This window comes from Podarcis liolepis, assembly GCF_965112155.1.
Source record: "Podarcis liolepis genome assembly, chromosome: 17".
NCBI lineage: Eukaryota > Metazoa > Chordata > Lepidosauria > Squamata > Lacertidae > Podarcis > Podarcis liolepis.
In genome coordinates, this window is record NC_139571.1 from 29006240 (window position 1) to 29027369 (window position 21130).

Below are 21130 nucleotides of genomic sequence, written 5' to 3' on the forward strand. Positions count from 1 at the left end.
GAGTTGGAAGAGACAATGAAAGTCTTCTAGTCCAACTCTCTACAATGCAGGGATATTTCACCCCTCATGGGACTCAAACCCACAACCTGAGATTAAGAGTCTCATGCTCTACCAACTGAGCTATTCTAGGTTCTTTAAAAGTAATTGCTCTAAACATTTCCATAGCCAGAAACTTCAAAGACATTCGCCTTCCTTTTCTCTTTTTTACACGGGATTAAATGTATTACTAAGATCACATAAAGCAAAACAATTTTGTTACTGTTGCTTTGTTCAGTGTTTGTAAGTAGGACCTGTACTGTTTTTATTTACATTAGCATATGTGAGGAAGTTAAATAAACTGGAAGCTATGGTAGGCAACATCTAAAAGGAAATAAACAGAAGCTTGCAATAGTTAGACGCCTGAACAAAACTGCTCATTTTGTGACTGAAAATGAGTTAATTGCTGGTGTGCCTGAATTGTCTATCTGCAAATCGGTATTTCCAAGGGAATGTTGAAAAGGAAAAATCACAGTGAAAGTGGCAATAGAAGAGATAATTGTGGGTATTGCACTTTGCATGTTACAAAGGCATGTCATTTTCCAGTGAAGCTTGCCATAAATAAAGTATAGGCACAGCCTACTAATACAAAGCTGTGCATTCAACTTACATACCGACTCCCTATGCTGAGACAGCTTTGAAAAAGTAAGACTTAAATTAATGAATCCTTTCCCTGCTTAAAATTTCACACTGACTGGCTAAGGAATCCCAACAGGATTTATCAGTTACAGAGCAAGAACCTGCCCAATGTGTCCATGGCCCAGAATTCAGTTATCACTTTTGACCATTTTCTTATAATCTGCTTAATTAAGTACTTTCTAGTTTGTGGCAAACCACAGTTTGCCGTTGCATCCAAAACAGCAAACCAGGGTTTCCATTTTCTGGTTTGCGATCACAGCTTGCAGGGCAAGCACCAACCACAACTCACCAATGCAGGTGTATTGACAAACAAGGAAGTAGCTATTTAAGGCCAGTACAAGGGGAAGAGATGAGGGGGGTGGCATGGGTTCAAGGTTCAGTCATGCAGCCTAACCATGGTTTGAAGTTACATGTGAACTGACGCATCATAACAACTTCCTTGATTCATTCCACCGGTAAAGTCCACAGCTCCTGTGACCAACTACATTCTTTCTGTGGCACCCCAGTGGGTTTCAGGAGCCCAGTTATGTCATCCCTTGCCTGCAGAGCTGGCAGCCTCTCACCCTTTTTCAAACACCCTCAGCCTCCTCTCCTCTCCCTTCTCCTTGGGAGTCAAGATGGGCAGCCGCTGCCGCCGCTCCTGGTCTCTGAGCTGCCCTCCTTGTCCCAAAGAGGGGTGCCTCCTCACACTGCCCCACAGGGGCCCAGGACTTCCCAACAGCTGTCTGGGCTCACTCACCCACTTACTTGCTTGCTTACTCCGAGGCCACCTTAGCTCCTGGCAACCAGCACCCCCTGGCCAGAGGCACCATTTGCCTGCAGAGCTTGTAGACAGGGTTGCCACAACAAACAGCTGCACAGGCCTTTGGGAGGCAGAGATGCAAGAGGGCATAAGAGGGGGCAGAGGCCAGTGTTGCCCGCAGCACACCTGACCACCATTCAAGGCATCCCAGGGGCCCATGGGAAAACCACTGCCACAGGGAGTAAATCACCTGAAGAGAAAACTATTGCCAGGGCTAAAGAGCTGCTACAGTATAGAATGATAATTAAGGGACTGGAGTTCTGAGGCAGAATGTCCTGGGTTCTAATCTCACACATGACATAGCAGAAAACCTCAGTTTGCCATTCAGTGGGTGACCAAAGGCGATGTTCATCTCAGCTTTTCTCTCTTTCTTTCTTTCTTTCTCTCCCTCCCTTCTTCTCATATGCAGTACGGGATAATGACTGTGACCTGCCATACAGGGTTCCTGTAAGGATTACTAAAGTAATGTATATGAAGAAAACTAAATACTATGTTAGCATTACGTATATAAATAAATGCTCGGTATTTTTACTAGAATTTTACTAGCAGTATTTTTACTGCTACATGTGGATAAGCTCTTGAGATGTTCAGGACCTTTGGCAGTTCCTCATATTTCTATCCAGCATAGTAAACATTGACAGCCCACCTAATGCTTTCTAGATACACTTGAACAAGTCTCTTGATTTTTATCTCTTCCATCTTGCCATAGTCACATACTCTTCTAGTACTCAGCTGATCCCATCAGTGCCCCTTCCTATCATAGAAGCAAACTCAAACCTGTCCAGTTTAAGCTGCAACTGAAATTACACACGTTTGAAGGAGAAAAAAAGTCTGTACATGCTGAACCTATGAACTTGTACAGCTTATCTGTGCTATTTAAAGGAATGTGTAAATATGGTTAATTTACTTAGCAGCTCACCTGGATGATCTAAAACAGCAATCAAGACAGGTGCTTTAAAACCCAACAGGAAACACAACTGTTATCTTAAAAAGAAAGAAAGGTGTAACTGGTCTAGTCTTCCAATTACAGAACAACAACATTAAGGGCAAAAGCACCCTCTGCTAAGCCCCATATCCCCCAAATGGTTCGCAAAAGCTTGCAATGAAGCATCATCACCAGTTACATCACTTGATCTCTACACTTGTCTGAAATCAATGAAGCCCCATAGTCCAGGGACTCAGCTAGACCGGTAAAGAAAAAGCAATTTACAGTACATCCATTGTATATGCGATAAAACATTGTGCCACCAGATGGCGACGTGGAGTCCTGGTTTTTTTCTACTGGTTTCCCCTGTTTAAATTTACAACGCTTTAAAACTGAAACGCTTCTTTGATGTGTCTAGATCCAGCCCAGGAGTTGGAAAAAAAGTAGATGTGGTTTCTACTGGAAGCTCACTGAACAAATTTGCAACCGTTCAGGAACAAGAAAAAAGGTAGTTTCCCCTCCAACTGCATATAACTGGACATACCTGGATGTGATTGACTATAACTTGGGATACAGACCATGGCTAACCAATTGTATATTATCTGAAGTTCTGGCAGACATTTAAACTTTTCTCAATAGGAGAAACATGGTAATAAAAGCAACAATTTTTGCCCAACTTTTGAAACAGAGGGCACTCCAAATGCAGTTTGCAATATGGAGGGTTATCTGCTCAAAGGTTGAGGGGGGGGAGGCAAAAATGATTTTGCCTCCCCCTAAGGATCAGATTTGCAGTTTCTATGCATGTGTTGGGGAGGGACTACTTTGGAAGCCTTAAGTAACCTCAGTGTCACAAAACTCTTTCCACCAATGCCAACTAAGGTCACCTAGGCCACAACTATTACTGCTCTGCCAACATCCTTTTTGTATATTGTATCTGGGGCTGCCTGTGAAGCTAGTTTATAAATTCAGAACAAAATATGGCTGCTAAATTACTGAACAGCACTGGGCACATATCACCAGTCTTAACACATTTGTACTGGTTACCAGCGCATTTCTAGGCTTAGTTCAATGTGTCGGTTCGTAACTTTAAAGCCCTTAGATGGCTAGGACCAGGATAACATCATCTTCTCCCACATGAGCCAGCCATTACTTCCTCAAAGGCAGCCCAGAACAGGATCTTCTCAGTTGTGGCACTAGGTGCAAACCTTTTTTGGGTATCAGGTAAAGACCTTTTCATTCACGTATTACATCTTTATGCTTTCACTTGGGTATTAAATTCTGCTTGGACACTGTAATAATAATAATAATAATAGTAATAACAACAACAACAACAACAACAACAACAACAACAACAACAATAATTTATTATTTATACCCTACCTATCCGGCTGGGTTTCCCCAGCCACTCTGGGCGGCTCCCAACAGAACATCAAAAACACGATAAAACATCAAACATTAAAAACTTCCCTAAAGTTGCCTCAGATGTCTTCTAAAAGTCAGATAGTTGTTTATTTCCTCGACATCTGATGGGCAGGTGCAACTACTGAGAAGGCCCTCTGCCTGGTTCCTTGGAGCTTCACTTCTCACAGTGAAGGAACCGCCAGAAGGCCCTCGGAGCTGGACCTCAGTGTCCGGGCAGAACGATGGGGGTGGAGACGCGCCTGCAGGTATACTGGGCTGAGGCCGTTTAGGGCTTTAAAGGTCAGCACCAACATTGTCATTCTGTTTCTGTTTTTACTGTGCTTTTGTATTTTGCTGTTGTCATGACCCTGTTAGTTTAAACAGTGTTAGTTGATCTGGAACATATTGGTCTGAAAGCAGGAACTCAACACCTTAAGTCAGGTATAAAAGGGAGAGATGATACGAGTTGGAGCCTAGAGCTTGGAGGACTGAGGATTCCCCATACCTGCCCCAAGTAAGTTTAATAAGCACTATCTGTGAGTCTAAATAGTTCTTTCAATCATCAATATAACTTGCATAGCTACTCCAATAGATCCAGTTTGATAAAACAGAGATCTATTAGCTCTATTGCTTAAATAACTGATTGTATTATTTCTCGTGGCTACAAAAATAACTTCAGCTTTTCTTTTTCTTTTTTAAAAAAGTGTTTCTTACAGTCAGTGAGGGGTATGAATAAATGTGGGGCATTTGCTGTAAAGATGGGAGCACATCAACTTAAAATATGGCAATTTCTTCTGCATGCCCTCTCCTCTCCCCCCCCCACCCCACTTTTAGCAATATGAGGACCCTTTCCCAGACTTTGTAGAAGCTTGTGGTTTCTCTAAAATATATATCTAAAGGTGCAGCACCTTGATTACATGGTACAGTGGTACCTCGAGTTAAGTACTTAATTCGTTTCCTGAGATACTATTTCTGGGTTAGCGGAGTCTGTAACCTGAAGCGTATGTAACCTGAAGCATATGTAACCCGAGGTACCACTGTATAGAAATATATTTTAGGAAACTAGTTAATATATTTAACTGAATACAGTGGTACATCTGTTTACGAACTTAATCCATTTCGGAAGCCCGTTCTTAAACCAAAACCATTCTCTAAACCGAAGCACGCTTTCCCTAATGAGGCCTCCTGCCACCGGTGCCCTTCCACCATTTGGATTCCATTCTTAGACCGAGGTAAAGTTCACAAACCGAGACACTACTTCCGGTTTTGCAGTTTGTAAACCGAATAGTTTTTAAACAGGGCTGTTCCTAAACCAAGCTACCACTGTAATAAATTTATTAATTTATTTAATAAATCGTTGGCTGCTGTATTTAAGTTCAGATAAAAGTATTTTTTTTAAGTGTAGGAAGCAGTCCATGCATTCACTTTCAGAATATGTACATCAAATACTAAACATCTTAAATGCATACATCACCAGCATTTCAGCCACTTCTATATGCATTGACTTAACATGCATTGTGAACTAGGAATATATGTATTTATAGTGCACCCCCCCCCACCCAAATGGGGTGGTTGGGTTAGGAGTGGCTAAGCAACAGAATAAATACTTTCGTAGAATGGGCATTGTTCCTTTGGCTGTCGAGTCAATACAAAATACAGCTGTGAGAATGAAATAAATCCCTAACAGATATGAGAAGCCTCTGCAAAACATTCACCAGGGATGAATACCAATTCACATGCCCAAGCGCTGAGATAGTGCTGGAATCTCAAATGGGCTCCATCACAATGCTGAAATGTTAATCAGGTTTTCCAATACAGAAGACAACAATCTCCTATCTTCATTCTGTTGAACAGTCGTTTTATATACACAGACGTATTCAATCTCTCCCCAAACCCCAAGTTCCAGAGCTAAAGTGATTTAGTTAATGTGTGACCACAATAAAGAATTCACATCATCAGTGCCCATTCCGGACAAGGATTTTAACACTAATGTGCAACTCTCCTTTTAACTTAAATTTATTAAAAAAACACTTAATATAAAAAACAAACTACTACATTGCTTACATAAAATGTAACAGGAAACCACTACATTGCTTACGTAAAATGTAACAGGAAAAGTAAAGTCATATAAAGCAGAACATCAAATGAAACTTTTCAAAAGCTAAATAAAATCCGAATGACATCATATACAGTACCATAGATAACAATGAGCAATGCACAAAAAGAAAAAGAAATAGTTTTAAGAATTAGGAATCAGAATCCAGGTAAGCTTGGGCAAACATTTGTCTTTTAAGTGGCATTTAAAGCTGGTTCCTGTTTCTACCTCTTGAACTACCCAGAGGGTATTTCAAAGGGTGGGTGACACCATTAAGGAAGTCTGCTTCCATAGTGTCACTGTTTCCATGTCCCCACCAAAGAATTAACAGCAGGGTTTCCTTGGAAGATCTTAAGACTTCAGAGAGATGGTCTGCTTCTAAGGAATCCTTCAAGCCTTTTGGTAAACAGTGTGTTCAGTTAAACACAGCCGATACAACCTTAATATTTGTGCTTCTGTAATCTCACTGTATACAAGTTGTACAAGTGACAATAAAGTATTTCAATATTTCAATTTCAATATTTGTAGAGAACACAGGTACTAGAGATCCACTGGTCTTGGAATTTGTTACTCATTTAGCATTAATTTGAAAGAGGAGCTAAGCACATGCTTAAATATCTTTAGCTGGAATTAATTGTACTCAACTTTGGCTTGATCTTTCTTTTTGTATGTTTTTTTGTGCATTTTCTGATTGTTGTTATTACTGTACAGCACCCTGGGAACTGTTTGGTTCAAGGGCGTGCTAGAAAATTTTAATAGACTAAATAAAGTGGGCTGATCAACAGACTGAGCTCTGAGCTAGGAAATCGCCAGCTTAAACATTGCCTCATGCCATGAACTCACTCTTGTAGCTGTAGGGTAGCTGCTGTATCTCACGGTGAACCTCAGATCTGCAATATTTATCAACAGGAATGTGGTTTCACATAGTTAGGGATGCGATACAATCCCTTATCTTTCCTTTTGTGCCTATGAACTCCAAAGCAATCCCATTGAAGAAAAACTACCCTGGTTTTAGGTCTTTAAATCACAACTTCAGATTTTTAAGGTGCAGCCACCCAAAGTCAAGCACCTGCTTAAATCTTGACCACTAAAATGCTGACAGCTTTGGCTGAATTAAATAACCTTTCTAAGGGTACAATCCTATTCCTACTTACCTGTGAGTAAGCCTCACTGGACTCAATAAGACTTAATTCTTATAGACGTGTATGAGATTGCAGTGTAAAAGTACATGCAGAAATAAAAGTGAAGTCTATATTATTTTCAGGTTCCTGATGCTAATTTATCAAACTTAAAAGGTTTTAAAGGGAAGTCAGACTTGGAAATAAAATATAGCTTGTTGAACAGAAATTCTAAAAAAGGCAATGAACTTGGAATGTACGGTAGGTAAAGCAAATTACCATGGGATATAAGCAAGTCCATCAATAAATGGAAATGACAGAAACATGATTCTTCAAACTGTTCAGAGTTTCCAAATATTCTAGTAAGTTTTCCTACTCGCTTGCTAATTAATTTGCTATTTGATGGTGCACATAATCCTTTTCATGCCACTTCTTTGCAACCCATGAGCTCAGAAGCTCCCTCTTCAGGGTTCACACATGCTTGCAAATCCCATGGGCATGGAGTTCCAAGGGTAGGGTGGGGCAACTGCACCCCCACCTCAGCAGATGAACCATAATCTCCAGGTCCCAGGTATAATTAAAAATAAATAAATAACAAGTTTCTAGCATTCGTAGAACCTGAGACAGGAGGAAAAAAGTAAAGGCACGATTCCTCTCACTTTTTCTGTGTGTGATTCTCTCAGCCTGCTTCCTCTTTCAGTGTTTCAGTTTGCCCCCACCCTGAGAAATTCCTGAGACCACCCATGCCCATGGGTAGAGGAAGGTGTTAGCTACTGGGAGGAGGAACCTGAGCAAGGAAGAGATAAGGGAAGAAAAGATTACACATCCCTCACCTGCTGTCTCTTTTAGAAAGGCCCTTAGGGGCTATAATGACTTAGCTGTATGTAACCTGCCCTTTGGCTCACATTCTAACACCTTTCCGAGAGGGAAGAAATGAAAGGCGACTTGCTTGCTCAATAATTTAAAGAGGCAGGAATATCTAAACGAAACAAAAAATAATTAACTTCACGCCAGCAACACAGGGAGCAAGTGGGATCTAGTGGTGACATTCAGAAGGGACAAGCCACGTAACTGCAGGTGTTGCCTGAAATTTGCAATGGTCAGAAAACCTTCAGATACAACCTTCGCTTTTTAAATGCTTCTTATTTCAAACCAACTAGTAGAGGATTCGGGAAAACGGCACCCGAATATGCTAGTATCTGTGGACATGGCATTCTATACAGAGAGGAAGTGCTTTGCATTCCATTCTGTCCTTCATTTCCCTGTTCGCTTCATGTGGAGAGATGAGGCAATGTCCTGGTCCTTTTTATACTGAGCACTTCTGAACTGTTTGCTGTGCTTTCTCCCCTCTAAAGAAAAAATAAAATGCAAGGTTCCCCCAAAAGCACTGCCCCTACCTTAAATATACGTTCCCCCGTTTTAAGAATGGAAGTTGAGATCTCCCTTACCTCCTACAAACCACAACCAAAGCCTTCAAACTGTGATCCTCAGCGAACACACACACACACACACACACACACACACACACACACTGTCAAGTTGACTCTGATACTCCCAAGCATCAGATGCCCTTCCAGAATCCCAGCTACCTCCTCAGCACCCAAGTTATCTCACCTTACTTCTTTAGTTACCTGTGCTCTCTCTGAACTGTAGGGGGGATGCGGTTTTCTCACAATTCCCCTCATATCTGATGGGGAATCGCCCAATGCAGTTGCAAAGTCTAAATGAACCATGGCAATATTCACAGCCCATGAAGCCACCGCTCCATGCACATTGACTGGCAAAGGAACAAGTCATGTTTCCATCAGCCCACTCAAGCCTTACTACGTACACAGTTGCCTCCACCATCCAACCTATTACATTTGGACCCCTAAGTGTTCATATCCCCCCCATATTTGCATGTGGGTGGCCGAGAGGATAGCAGCCATCAAACGACTTATTCTTGGGCGCACTCAAGGTTAAAAGGGGTGTGTGCGTCCTTTTTCACAGCGGGTGTGATCATAATTATTTTACCCCTCATGATAACTATGGCAAGGTCATGCACGTAGGACAGAGTTTATCTGATGCCTGAGCATGCAAACACACACACACCTCTCTCTCTCTCTTAAAAAAATAGAAGAAAAGTAAAAGGTTTTGTGCCTTTGACATGCATACCTGATACGTGCTTATCATTTAATGCTGCAATCCTTACCACGGAGCAAGTCGCACTGAGCTCAATGCAGCTTTCTTCCGAGCAGACAGGCTTCCAAGGCCCTGCATGCACATCCTTGCGAGTCAATCTCAGTGTGTGAGAAGTGTGAGGCAGCCACAGATCCAGAGCCCTGGGGGGGGGGGTGATGCCAGAGAGGGGTGGAACTGCCCCGAAATGGTGCCCCCCTTCTCCAGCACAGCTTCCCATCAGGAGCCCGGGAATTGCCCCCCCCCCTCCTCATACACATAGACACACACACACACACACACACAGAGAGAGAGAGAGTGGGGTGCCAACTTGAATAAAATATTGGGGGGACAGCTAAGCCCCTTCCCACATAATCGATCACATGATGCAGTGCACACACACACACACACACACACACACACACAATTTGAATGGCAATGCCCATCAACTTGGGGGGGGGGGCTGGCTCTCTCAAATATTTTAAGGTGGGGCAAAGGGACCTCGACCCCTATGCGCGCGCGCGCGCGCACACACACACACACAAGCTCTGTAGCTGTGGCCACACCAAGCCAACCCCGAGAGCAGTCCTGACCCTCCTTCTCCCAATGCATGCGAGAGCTTTGCAGGCAGGCAATTGCTCCCTTGCGCGCGCACAGACCCCTCCGCTCCATCACGCGGAGGAAAAAGATGGACGCGGGGCAATTCTTCCCTTTCCCTCCCGTCCCCGTTTCGCCCTCCCATTGCCAACAGTTGCTCCCCTCCACCGCGTCCCCACAACAAGCCCCGAAGCGAAGAGCACGAGGCGGCAGCGTTGGGCGCCCAGGCGGAGGGAAAGAAGGAGGAGGAGGAGAAAGGAGCAGCAGCTACCTTCAGTTCTTCCTTCTCGCCGGCTTCTCCAGCAAGCGAGCCAAGTCTCTCAGCCCGGCGGCGGGGTCTCTCTCCTCTCTCTCGCTCGCTGCGCCAAGGCGCGCGCGGAGGGCAGCAGGATAACGCGCGCGAGCAGCCGTCGCTTTCCTCCTCCTCCTCCTCCGGCTTGCCTCCGTGGCCGGCTGCCGCTTCCAAGTTTAGGAAGTGTGGCAGCAGCAGCGGCAGTAACACAGCACACACTCTCCCGTCTGTGAGGAAGGGAGGTGGGCGTGTTGTGAGGCAGCTTCACCGCAGGACATGGAAGCCGGCTGCGAACGCGCGCGCTCTCTCTTTTGCCAGCTCGCCACGCTGCTGCCGCCGCCGCCGCCTCCTCTCCTCAGGCTCGCGCCTCTGCTGCTGAATAATAAATAAATAAGCGAACCGGAGCTCGCTGCTTTCGGCCTCGTTCGCTCCGTGCAGCCGGGGCGGGGGGGTGGGGGGGCGGCGAGAGGCAGCAGCCGCCTCCGCCTCCTCTCAGGTTACCTCAGCATCCATTCGAGACTCGCGCCGCGCCTGCAGAAAGAGCTGCTGCTGCTGCTCTCCGCCCTCCCGCCATGGCGGGGATAAGGCCAACGAAAAGGCTCCGGCCAGCCTTCAAGGCAGCCGCGGTGGGCCACCAGGGGGAAAAAATGACATGAAATAAAATCCATCTTTCATAAGCGCCTAGGTTTCAGCTCCTAGAGGCTGGGGTCCCCTCGCCCCCCCTTTGTAGCCAACTATTAGCCCCCCAATAAAATAATTGAGGGGGCCAGTCCCCCTCAGTGTTGATGGGAGTTGCCATGCAAATGGTGGGCATGTGCTACACCTTGTGGTCGATTTTCTGGGAAAGCCCCCAGCCACCCAATATTTTATTTAAGTTGGCACCTCTGGTACCCCCAGTAAAATCCATCATAGGGCAATATTTTGCACAGACCAATAGAAGGGTTATTTGTGGGTTCCAACTTGCCACTCAAAGGATCCAACGACTAGAAGCTGGGGTCCTCTCACGCCCTCATTGGGAGCCAACTACTAGCCCCCCAATTGGAGAACAGCCTTTACCAAAGGTGTCATGTGTTTTAAAAGGTAAAGGGACCCCTGACCATTAGGTCCAGTCATGACCGACTCTGGGGTTGCGGCGCTCATCCCGCTCCACTGGCCGAGGGAGCCAGCGTACAGCTTCCAGGTCATGTGGCCAGCATGACTAAGCCGCTTCTGGTGAACCAGAGCAGCGCACAGAAATGCCGTTTACCTTCCCGCTGGAGCGGTACCTATTTATCTACTTGCACTTTTGAACTGCTAGGTGGGCAAGAGCTGGGACCAAGCAACGGGAGCTCACCCTGTCGCGGGGATTCAAACCGTCAACCTTCTGATCGGCAAGTCCAAGGCTCTGTGGTTTAATCCACAGCGCCACCCGCGTCCCATCATGGGTTTTGAAGATGCTCAAACTCCTGAAACCAAGAGGAAGGCACACTTGGCAAACCCTCGCCATGATCAACTCCTGCCCAGAAACCTATGTGCCCACTGTGGAAGGACGTGTGGATCCAGAACTGGCCTCCACAGTCACTTACAGAATCACTTTTGAAACCATGTTCATGGAAGACAATCTTACTCGGCTACGAGTGATCACCAAAGAAGAAGAACTAGCCCCCCAATAAATTAATTGAGGGGAGCCCCCCAATTGATTGTCATTGCCATTCAAATGTTGTGCATGTGCTGCATCTTTGTGATCGATTTTGTGGGGCGGGACTTATCACACACACCCCTCCAATATATTATTCAAGTTGGCACTCCTGTTGCCCCTGCTGTCTCAAGTGGTTTTTATGGCTAAGGATGCTTTATGCCCAGTTTAAGTTATGGACTGGGAAAGCCTGGCTTCAACTGCACCCGCTTCTTGTGACCTCTCCCCTGGGCTACTGGAATGCAGCCTGTCTGGAGCTGCCCTTGAGGACCGTCCGAGGCTGCAGTTAGCGAAGGAGGGGGATGTTATGTTGCAGAGTGGGTCAGCGCAATGGGGCCATGTGACACCCGTCCTTAAAAGTGCAGCACTGCCTGTGAGGGAGCTGCAGCCAGGCCCAAGTCAAAGAATATAAAGGATAAAAGGAAGGAGAGTGCTGCTACAGCACTGCTATGCACTAGGCAGCTCCTGTTCATTTCCAATAGGGCATGCACAAGACGACTTCCTAGTGAATTGTGTGCTATGGGTCAGCTCTACCTCCCATTCAAAATCTGTTGCCAGAGACAGATGGTGCCACTTGGGGCTGGTTTCACTTTGACAGTGAGGGCTGGCCTGGCGCAGCCCTGCACCCTGCCATGGAAACCCTCCTTGCAAAGTCGCTCAGGGAGGGCGCATGAGAAGGATGCAACAGCCATGCCTTTTCATGCTGCCTTCTCATGCTGCCCTCCCCAAGTGGCTTTGCAAGACTGGGACAGATCTGGCTTGGCAATTGCCCCAGAAGTCCTCCCTATGCTACGTCCCTGTCTTCAATGGCAGAGAGATCACCTAATTAATAAACTTGAACTATTTGATCACTAGATAGCTCAGAGCAGTGCTGTTCAAGCTTTTTTCAAAAAGGGCCAGATTTGATGAAGTGAAGGGCCGTGAGGGCCGATCAAAGGGCCAACCAAAGTTGTTAACCTTTTATTAGGATTGAAGTTGTTGAGCTTTTTTTAGGGTTGTAGTTGCAGAATTGTAGGATTTTACCCCAGAAAATAATCTGCCACAGGAGCCTGATTAGGCCCCTGAAACAGACTTAGGACATGCCTGAGTTAGAGCATGGTGTTGATAATACCAAGGTTGCAGATTCAATCCCCGTATGAGACAGTTCTATGATTCTGTGACCCACTTCCCCAGTTTATCAGAACTTAATGTTGGTGGTGCTTCTTTCTTGGCCCACACAATATAGCAAGCTATCTCCCATGTTCCAGTTTTCCTATTTCCTATGTGAGGGTGTGTTTAATTAATACTAATTAGGCAGGAGGCTATTAATAAGTCACAGAGGAAATCAAGTGCTGTTTTATCATGCATATTTTAGTAAGTCTTGCTCATTGCCTGTGATTTGCATTTCAAAACACTTGCAGCAGCGGAACAAAATTTGTCTTAAATGCTTTTAATAAAGTTACATTTTCTTAATGTTCATGTTTTGCTTTTGGATATGCATTGAAAAATAAGCAGAGACATGGAACAATTCCTGGATCGTTCTAAGAACCAAGCATTCTGGAATGTGGCAGGAATGCAGATGCAAAATTAGGTAAGTTATGGAAAACGGATGATTGGCAGTTGTTATTGCTTATTAAGGATTCAGATCTGCAAAAAATACATGTCCCCCTCATAGGTGACACAAATCAGCATGTAGAGATATCTGAAGCACGTAGCAGGGTGCAGCAATCAACTGATTTCCTGCATAAAACTCAAAGGCTTCAGTTCTTCCAGGTCTACGTGGTACTGGCCACTAAGAATGTAAGAAAAGTCGGCCAGATCTGGCTAATGACCCCTCTAGTCCAGCACCCTGTACTCCCAGTGTCCAACCAGATGCCTTCTTCATCTTCTTTGGTGATCACTCGTAGCTGAGTAAGATTGTCTGTCTTCCATGAACACGGTTTTAAAAGTGAGTCCGTAAGTGACTGTGGAGGCCAATTCTGGATCCACACATCCTTCCACAGTGGGGACATGGGTTTCTGGGCGGGAGTTGATCATGGTGAGGGTTTGCCAAGTGTGCCTTCCTCTTAGCACGTTTCTCCCTTTCGTCCTGAGTTTGAGTGTCTTCAAAGTCCATGACAGGTCCATGAGTTCTACAAGAGAGGGATAACACCCCTCCCCACTGCTACCCTCATTCTCAATGCCATACATAATTTTATAAACTTCTGACATGTCCACTCCTACTTGCCTTTTCACTAAACCTGTGCTTTTCAACCAGTGTGCCGTGGCACCTGGGGATGCCTTGAATGATGGTCAGGGGTGCTGCAGGCAACTGGCCTCTGTCTCCCTTTCCTTCCCTCCTTCCTCTGATGCCCTCCTGCATCTCTGCCTCCCAAAGGCTTGCACGTCTGTTTGTTGCAGCAGCCCTGGCTACAAGCTCTGCAAGCAAATGGTGCCTCTAGGGCTGGCTAAAGGGTGCTGGTTGCCAGGAGCAGAGGTGGCTCAGAGACTCCCAAGGAGAGGAGAGAGGAGAGGAGGCTGAGGGAACACTCCACAAGGGAGGGTATTTGAAAAAGGGACATATTTTGGTTCCAAAAATAAATGGAAATCTAGAGATCTCCTTTTTAGGCTCTTCTCCGGATACAATTATGTGGAAAAGGGGACACAAAGATTTGCGGAAATGTTTATGTTTGAAGGAAACAGAACTCCGAGGCATTCTTTGTGTGTTTCATGAAAGTCTAATGAACCTAGGCAATCCATCAGTCACACAGCAGAGCTGTAGGAAATGTGGAGGTCACCTTCATACGCACTTTACATTGCAACATAGGAATATCTAATATCACAAGCACGCAGGGTAGCCTGGTAAAAGAGAAGCAGTATGGGAGGCAGGAGATTCTGGAAGGACACCACATATTCATTAATAAACTCTGTAGAGATGTGAGGATTCTCTCTAGGGGGGTGGCCACTTCCCAGCTGTGACTTTTACAACCCAGCCCTAAATATATAATTATGTGGAAGTCTTGCTATAGTCAGCAGAACTTACAAGGCAGTGTATGTTTAGCATAGCAAACCCAGAGGCAAAATGCAGCCTCTATTGCTGGTTGTACCAATTCTCCAGACTGCAGGTGAGCAACTGCAAAGGAAATCCTATACACAGAACTGGTGGTGTGGTTCCGCACCACCACCAAGAAAAATAGGTACTGGTACTCACCATGACGTTGTTCCAGTAAGTCGCAGGGGACTCAGGGCAGTCCTGAACAGCTGCTTGTTTTACAACAAGCCACGTTCACTGACCGCAGAGGTGCTTAGAACTATAGCAATCTGTTTCCCTAGCTGGTTTGGCGGTCACCCCTGGTTCTGGTGCAGGTCAAATAAATACGCCCCCGTCTCCCTCGTTCTCTTAGATTCAGGCAGATGGCTAGGGCAGCTCGGAAGGGCCCTTGTGGAGAAGTAGAAGCTTGGCTGGAAAGCTTAAAGCCTGCCACTGCTACATGGGAGACAGATTGAAGAAAAAGAAGTACGAATTGGCCCTGCCCTGACTAATCACGACTAGGAGTGGCTAGGAGCTAGGTCATAGATCTAAAAACAAAGTATAGACTCGCACACGCTGGCCAGATTCCATTTTGGCTTGAAATGGCTCTTTTTGGGCTTCCCAGAAGTACGGAAAGTCAAGAAGCTGGTGGGGTAATGTTGGCCTGCAATGGCGCCCACCTTAGAGGTGCCGGAACTGCACTCTGGCATATTTTGGCTGGAAAAAAATCACTGCATACAACATATCTACTCACAAGTCCCACTGAGTGAGTGGGGCTTCACCCTAGTTAAGTAGGTAAAGGATTGCAGCCTAGAAGTTTGAACGGTCTCTAATGCGGTTTTGTTTTTTTAATCGTCTCTGCATGTTCCAAAAGTGATGCAGTCCAGCAACCAACATATGACACGGGGCGTCTGATCACAAGGCAACAGCCTTCCCCCTAAGTCAGGGAAAGAAAGTGGCAAGGGTGATTTCGCTTACTAAGAATTCACGTATCCCCAAATTTGAGAACATAAAAGGAAGGAAGAAAACAGGGCTCTTCGAAATGGACAAACAGCTGGCATCTTTTCACGCCTTTATTTGACATGTGGCTGAAGGCAAACCTCCCTTGGACAGCTGGTCCCTATAAAAGCCGTTGTAGGCGAAAGAACAGCTGCTCCTTGCTGTAACAGGTGTCGCTGTGGAGAGTTTAGGTGCTCCCTTCCAATCTCTTTCGCTTGCTTATAACTTGCTGGGATGAAGTCTTTGCATGAACTCAAGGCAAATTGACTTTTGAGTATAAGCTTCCCTAGCTGGTTAGTCAGAATAATAGAATGTTGGAATTGTAGAGTTGGAAGAGACCCCAAGGCTCATCTAGTCTAACCTCTGGCAATTCAGGAATCTCAGCTAATGCAGCCATGACAGATGACCATCCCACCTCTGCTGAAAAACTTCTAAGGAAGGAGAGTCCACAACCTCCCAAGGGAGACTGTTCCACTGTTGAACAGCTCTTGCTATCAGAAAGTTCTTTCTGATGTTTAGTCGGAATCTCTTTTCTTGTAACTTGAAGCCATTGGTTCAAGTCCTACCCCCCAGAGCAGGAGAAAACAAGCTTGTGCTCTCTTCCATGTGACAACCCTTGAGGTATTTGATCTTTGGGATCATTCACCCCAGAGTGCATCCATTTGAACTAACTTCCATTCACCATTTTGCTGCCCTATGTCGTGAGCCCTGTGGAGGCGTCTTGGCAGGGTCTGGTCAGTGGAGTAACAGAGCAAGTGTGCCAAACTGGATCCTGGGGATGGGGGGGGGGCTACTGATCTAGATGCCAAGGAGGGGCTGAGCAGGTTGTGAGGGGAGAGTCCCACTTCAGTGTCACTGGATGCCTTGACAGCCACCTGACCTGACCCAGAGCAATTGCAATGACAAATCACCCCCACCCCAACAATAAATGCTGGCTAATTGTTTGGTAATGTCGAATAAAGTCTCCCATCCCTCGCTACCTCCTCACGTTCTCCCATAACAATGAAGAGGTAGGCTTTGTAAACGAAAGAAAATAACCTATCATTCACATAGCAAGCTCTTCCTTCTTTCTCCAGTCTGCTAAAGCCTTTGGGGGAAAAGAGGAAACCCATTAGATCAGTGATGGCCAAACGTGGCCCTCCAGCTGTTTTGGGACTACAATTCCTATCACCCCTGACCACTGGTCCTGTTAGCTAGGGATGATGGGAGTTGTAGTCCCAAAACAGCTGGAGGGCCAAGTTGGGCCATCACTGCAGTGAAGAATCCATCTCATCCAATGCAGCTGTCACCACCTCCAAAATGAATACCAAGAAGAGAATTTCTTATGATAGCTGTTAGCACAATGGGGTGTGTGTGTGTGTGTGTGTGTGGATGTGGTAGGAAGTGCCATCCTGTTCACAGCTTACAGACAACGAAAATGATGCTTGTGCATTGCTGTTTAGATAGATTAGACTTAAAGTAACTTCTTCAGTGCCCTGAAACTGCCACTGAAAAATCAAAATCCAAAAATCAGCAACCAGAAAGAGACAGGGAGTGCCATTTACTTCAAAGGCATCCACTATAATCATAACTGTGGGACCGAGAAAGAGTGATGGGATGAAGCATGTGGTTTATGCATGCGCAGTCTATTGGAATGCAGTAAATCTACTGGTCATCATATGATCTCTGAGTGAGAGGCTTTTTCTTGTGTGCTCCTCTCTCTTCTGATCTCAGGCAGGCACAGATTAGATTTCCGTTCCACAACCGAAATAGCAGGCTGCACACAATGAAATTAGCTTAGTGTCTCATAAACTGAGGATTCCCAAGACACTACGGCAGAGGCGTGTGTTAACTCACTCTTTCCCAATTCGAGTAGGTAAGAAGGGATGAAATAACTGAAACAGATGCCATGCGTCGCCTACAAGCTTCTTTCCTTGTTTCTGAACTGTAGCTTTTCCATCTTCCAGAAATGAAAGATGAATTGCTAATACGACAACCCAAATCCAAACCTACACAAGCAAATCTCCTGGGTTAGATGCTCTGAATGCTGCCAACCAGCTGATCAGCAGGGGTAGAAGTATAAGGAGGGAAAATAAATACAATCTTCTGCCCTGAACAGCCAATCTTCAGTCAATACTACTCAATCACTCTACTGCCATCACAGCGCCTAAAACGGTATCCCTGAATTTAACTAGGGAATGTGAATTTCCCTGTCCTTGGGTGTATCAATATTCTGCAGACAGTGTTCCACAGGCCAGCAGTACAGTTTGCTACCCACAAGGAAAGGGAACCTGTGCGCTTTCAGATGTGGTTGGAGTACAACACCCATCATTCCTGACCATTAACCATCCTCGCTGAGGCTGGTAGGAAGTAGAGTCCAACAACATCTGCAAGGTCGCTGGTTCCCCTACTTGCTTTAACAGGTGGTCTTCAATAAAGCTGAATCAGTGTCACCAGTGTGGTGCACATGCGTTCAAGCATGGGACAATCAGACTGGCTTTGCTGGTGCGCTGCACAACCCCAAACCTGCCCGCTTCCCCCTCCTAGTAAACACAAGTAACATACCCTCCAACATTCCTCAGATGAAAACTGGGACATTTGGGAAGGGGGGCAGGTGCCACTCTGGGAGGGGTGACAAGATGGTTCCTGCCTCTACCCAGCTGTAGAGCGGCCGAGGGCACACACAGTCCATACAGGCTGCCGCTCTCGCACGCCACCCATACAGGCGTCCGTACAGAATGCTGCTCGCGTGGCAGCCTGTACAGCCACCACGTGCAAGCGGCATCCCGTATGGACTGCGCATGTGCGGCATCCTGTATGGGCTGCGCACACGCGGGATGCCGCACATGCACAGTCCGTATGGGCTGCACCGCCCCGGGTGCCGGAGGGGGTTCCTCTACCCCTTAGAGTGCTTCCTTAGCAGTGGCTGCACTGGCAGAGGAAATAGGGACATTCCGGGATCAAATCAGAAGCCAGGATGGCTTTCGTAATTTTGGGATTGTTACTGGAAAATCGGGACATTCGGAGGGTATGCAGTGATGCTGCTGCCAGAAGGCATTTGCTGCAGCTGAGGCCCACGCCAGCTGGGGAGCAATAGAGGGGACTGACCAAGGGGCCTAAGGAGGAACAACCAAGGGCCGTAGTCCCCTTACTTCACTATACCCAATGACAGGGGCCATCTCTGAACATTGCAGTGGCACCGGCAGAGGAATGGTAAAACCCTAAAGAAGCTCAACAACTTCAATCCTAAAGAAAGTTCAACAACTTTGGGCGGCCCTTTGGGCGGCCCTCATGCATGTTCACTTCATCAAATCTGGCCCTCTTTGAAAAAAGTTTGGACACCCCTGGCATAAAGGATGTATTGTGGCACACGGAGGGAAAAAAGAAAACACCTCCATCCACATGCAAGTGTCATCTAGCTGCTAAAATTATTGCTGTATCCAGCATTTCAGATGCATCCATGTCAAGAGCATCGTTGTTTCTCCATAAAAACAAAGCCCATCAATTTAGTTGTTTGATAAGCCAAACAACAATGACAACAGCATGTTAAATAGGCATGATCTGCTGGATAATGTGGTCTAACCTCTTCAATATACAGTGGTACCTTGGGTTAAGTACTTAATTCATTCTGGAGGTCCGTTCTTAACCTGAAACTGTTCTTAACCTGAAGCACCACTTTAGCTAATGGGGCCTCCTGCTGCCGCCGCGCCGCCGGAGCACGATTTCTATTCTCATCCTGAAGCAAAGTTCTTAACCTGAGGTACTATTTCTGGGTTAGTGGAGTCTGTAACCTGAAGCGTATGTAACCTGAAGCATATGTAACCCGAGGTACCACTGTAAAGTGTGCATAGTTAATTAGACTGTAATATAGTAGATGAAAAATCACTCTGTTGGCATGCAAATTCGGGGGTTGATCTGAGTAATTTTACAGTGGTACCTCAGGTTACAAACACTTTGGGTTACAAACACTTTGGTTTACAGATTCCGCTAACCTGGAAGTAGTACATTGGGTTAAGAACTTTACCTCAGGATGAGAACAGAAATCGCGCAGCGGTGGCAGCGGGAGGCCCCATTAGCTAAAGTGGTTCTTAAAGAGTTTCAGGTTAAGAACGGACCCCTGGAACTAATTAAGTTCGTAACCAGAGGTACCACTATATTATTATTATTATTATTATTATTATTATTATTAAAATGAGGGTTTGGTTTGCTAGCAGGCCTCTGAAGTTGCTCCACTATTCTGTTTGTTTTCTCTACAGAAGTGTTTTGCTGATTTTGCTCACATCACATGAATAACACTGAGTCAGCTTCCCTATTGGAAAGTGTTGCCAATGTAATTAAACCTCCTTATTCAATAAAGGCTCTTTATTAAAAAGCGACACTTTTGGAAAACAAACAAACAGGGAAAATCCTTCCAGCAAAAGACCCACATGTGAATGTGCTGGTGTTCCCCTCCTCCTTTTTCAGCTGCCTTTTTATGGGAGTAGGGGAGGCATAACTGAAATACTTTTCACTAATTTGCGATTCATGGCTGGCTTTGAAAAACTTACTCCCCCCCCCTCAACTAATTGGAGAACGTTAGAACATTTGACAGCTCACATCACGCCCTTGAAGGGCATCTAACTTCCATTGATATTCATAGCTGAGGCTTAAACCAGTAGCTGGCAATATTCCCAAGTTGTTTCCCTTCAGAGAAAAAGTGGGGCACTTAAAATATCTCAGGTAGCAATCAGCAGTTTGAGAACTGACAGCACTGTGTGCCCTGCAAATGGATGTTTGTGCGAGTGCGGCTTTGGCTGTTCTGCAGGAAAGGCGAGAGAGCAATTCTGCTTCCCTCTTAAAACTTCTGGGCCACGTCTACACACAGAGAGAGGAGATATATGTCTTATCAAAGCCGTGAGTGCCAGAAGCCCTATCATCAACATCATCATCACTGATTTATTAATCACCTTCTAAACAACCTGCTCAAAGCGATGTACACTACAGATCATTAAAAGCAGCTCAAAACAAAAACAGCAAATACAGTGGTACCTCGGGTTACATACGCTTCAGGTTACATATGCTTCAGGTTACAGACTCTGCTAACCCAGAAATAGTGCTTCAGGTTAAGAACTTTGCTTCAGGATGAGAACAGAAATCGTGCTCCGGCAGCGCGGCAGCAGCAGGAGGCCCCATTAGCTAAAGTGGTGCTTCAGGTTAAGAACAGTTTCAGGTTAAGAACGGACCTCTGGAACGAATTAAGTACTTAACCTGAGGTACCACTGTACATATAACACACAACTAAAACCGAAATAGACACTCTGTCAGGGCTGGAGTCACATGCAGGTCAGCAGATCTCTGTTGACAGTGAAGTTAACTCTTTATTCAACATCCAGATTGTAATATTATAGAAGCTACAAGGCAAAAAAATGCCCCTTACTCAATACTGG

The 21130-nt window shown here is 45.7% G+C and overlaps 1 protein-coding gene across 20 annotated transcripts in view; it reads right to left on the reverse strand.

The window, feature by feature from the left end:
* Positions 1 to 21130, reverse strand: part of PALM2AKAP2 (PALM2 and AKAP2 fusion) — a 236287-nt gene that overhangs the window by 78007 nt on the left and 137150 nt on the right. For 2 of the 20 annotated variants that reach the window (XR_014520464.1, XM_083481374.1), the window contains exon 1: positions 10042 to 10651. The exons of 8 other annotated variants lie outside the window; for them this stretch is intronic. Coding sequence is in view for 3 of the 12 variants with exons in the window: in XM_083481381.1 (XP_083337507.1) it covers positions 9208 to 9414 (207 nt within the window). In the remaining 9 variants the exon portion in view is untranslated. Of the gene's footprint in view, positions 1 to 8413; positions 8468 to 9162; positions 9805 to 10041; positions 10652 to 21130 lie in introns of those variants that run through there. 10 more of the 20 variants (XR_014520466.1, XR_014520469.1, XM_083481377.1 and 7 more) reach the window with 10 other exon arrangements.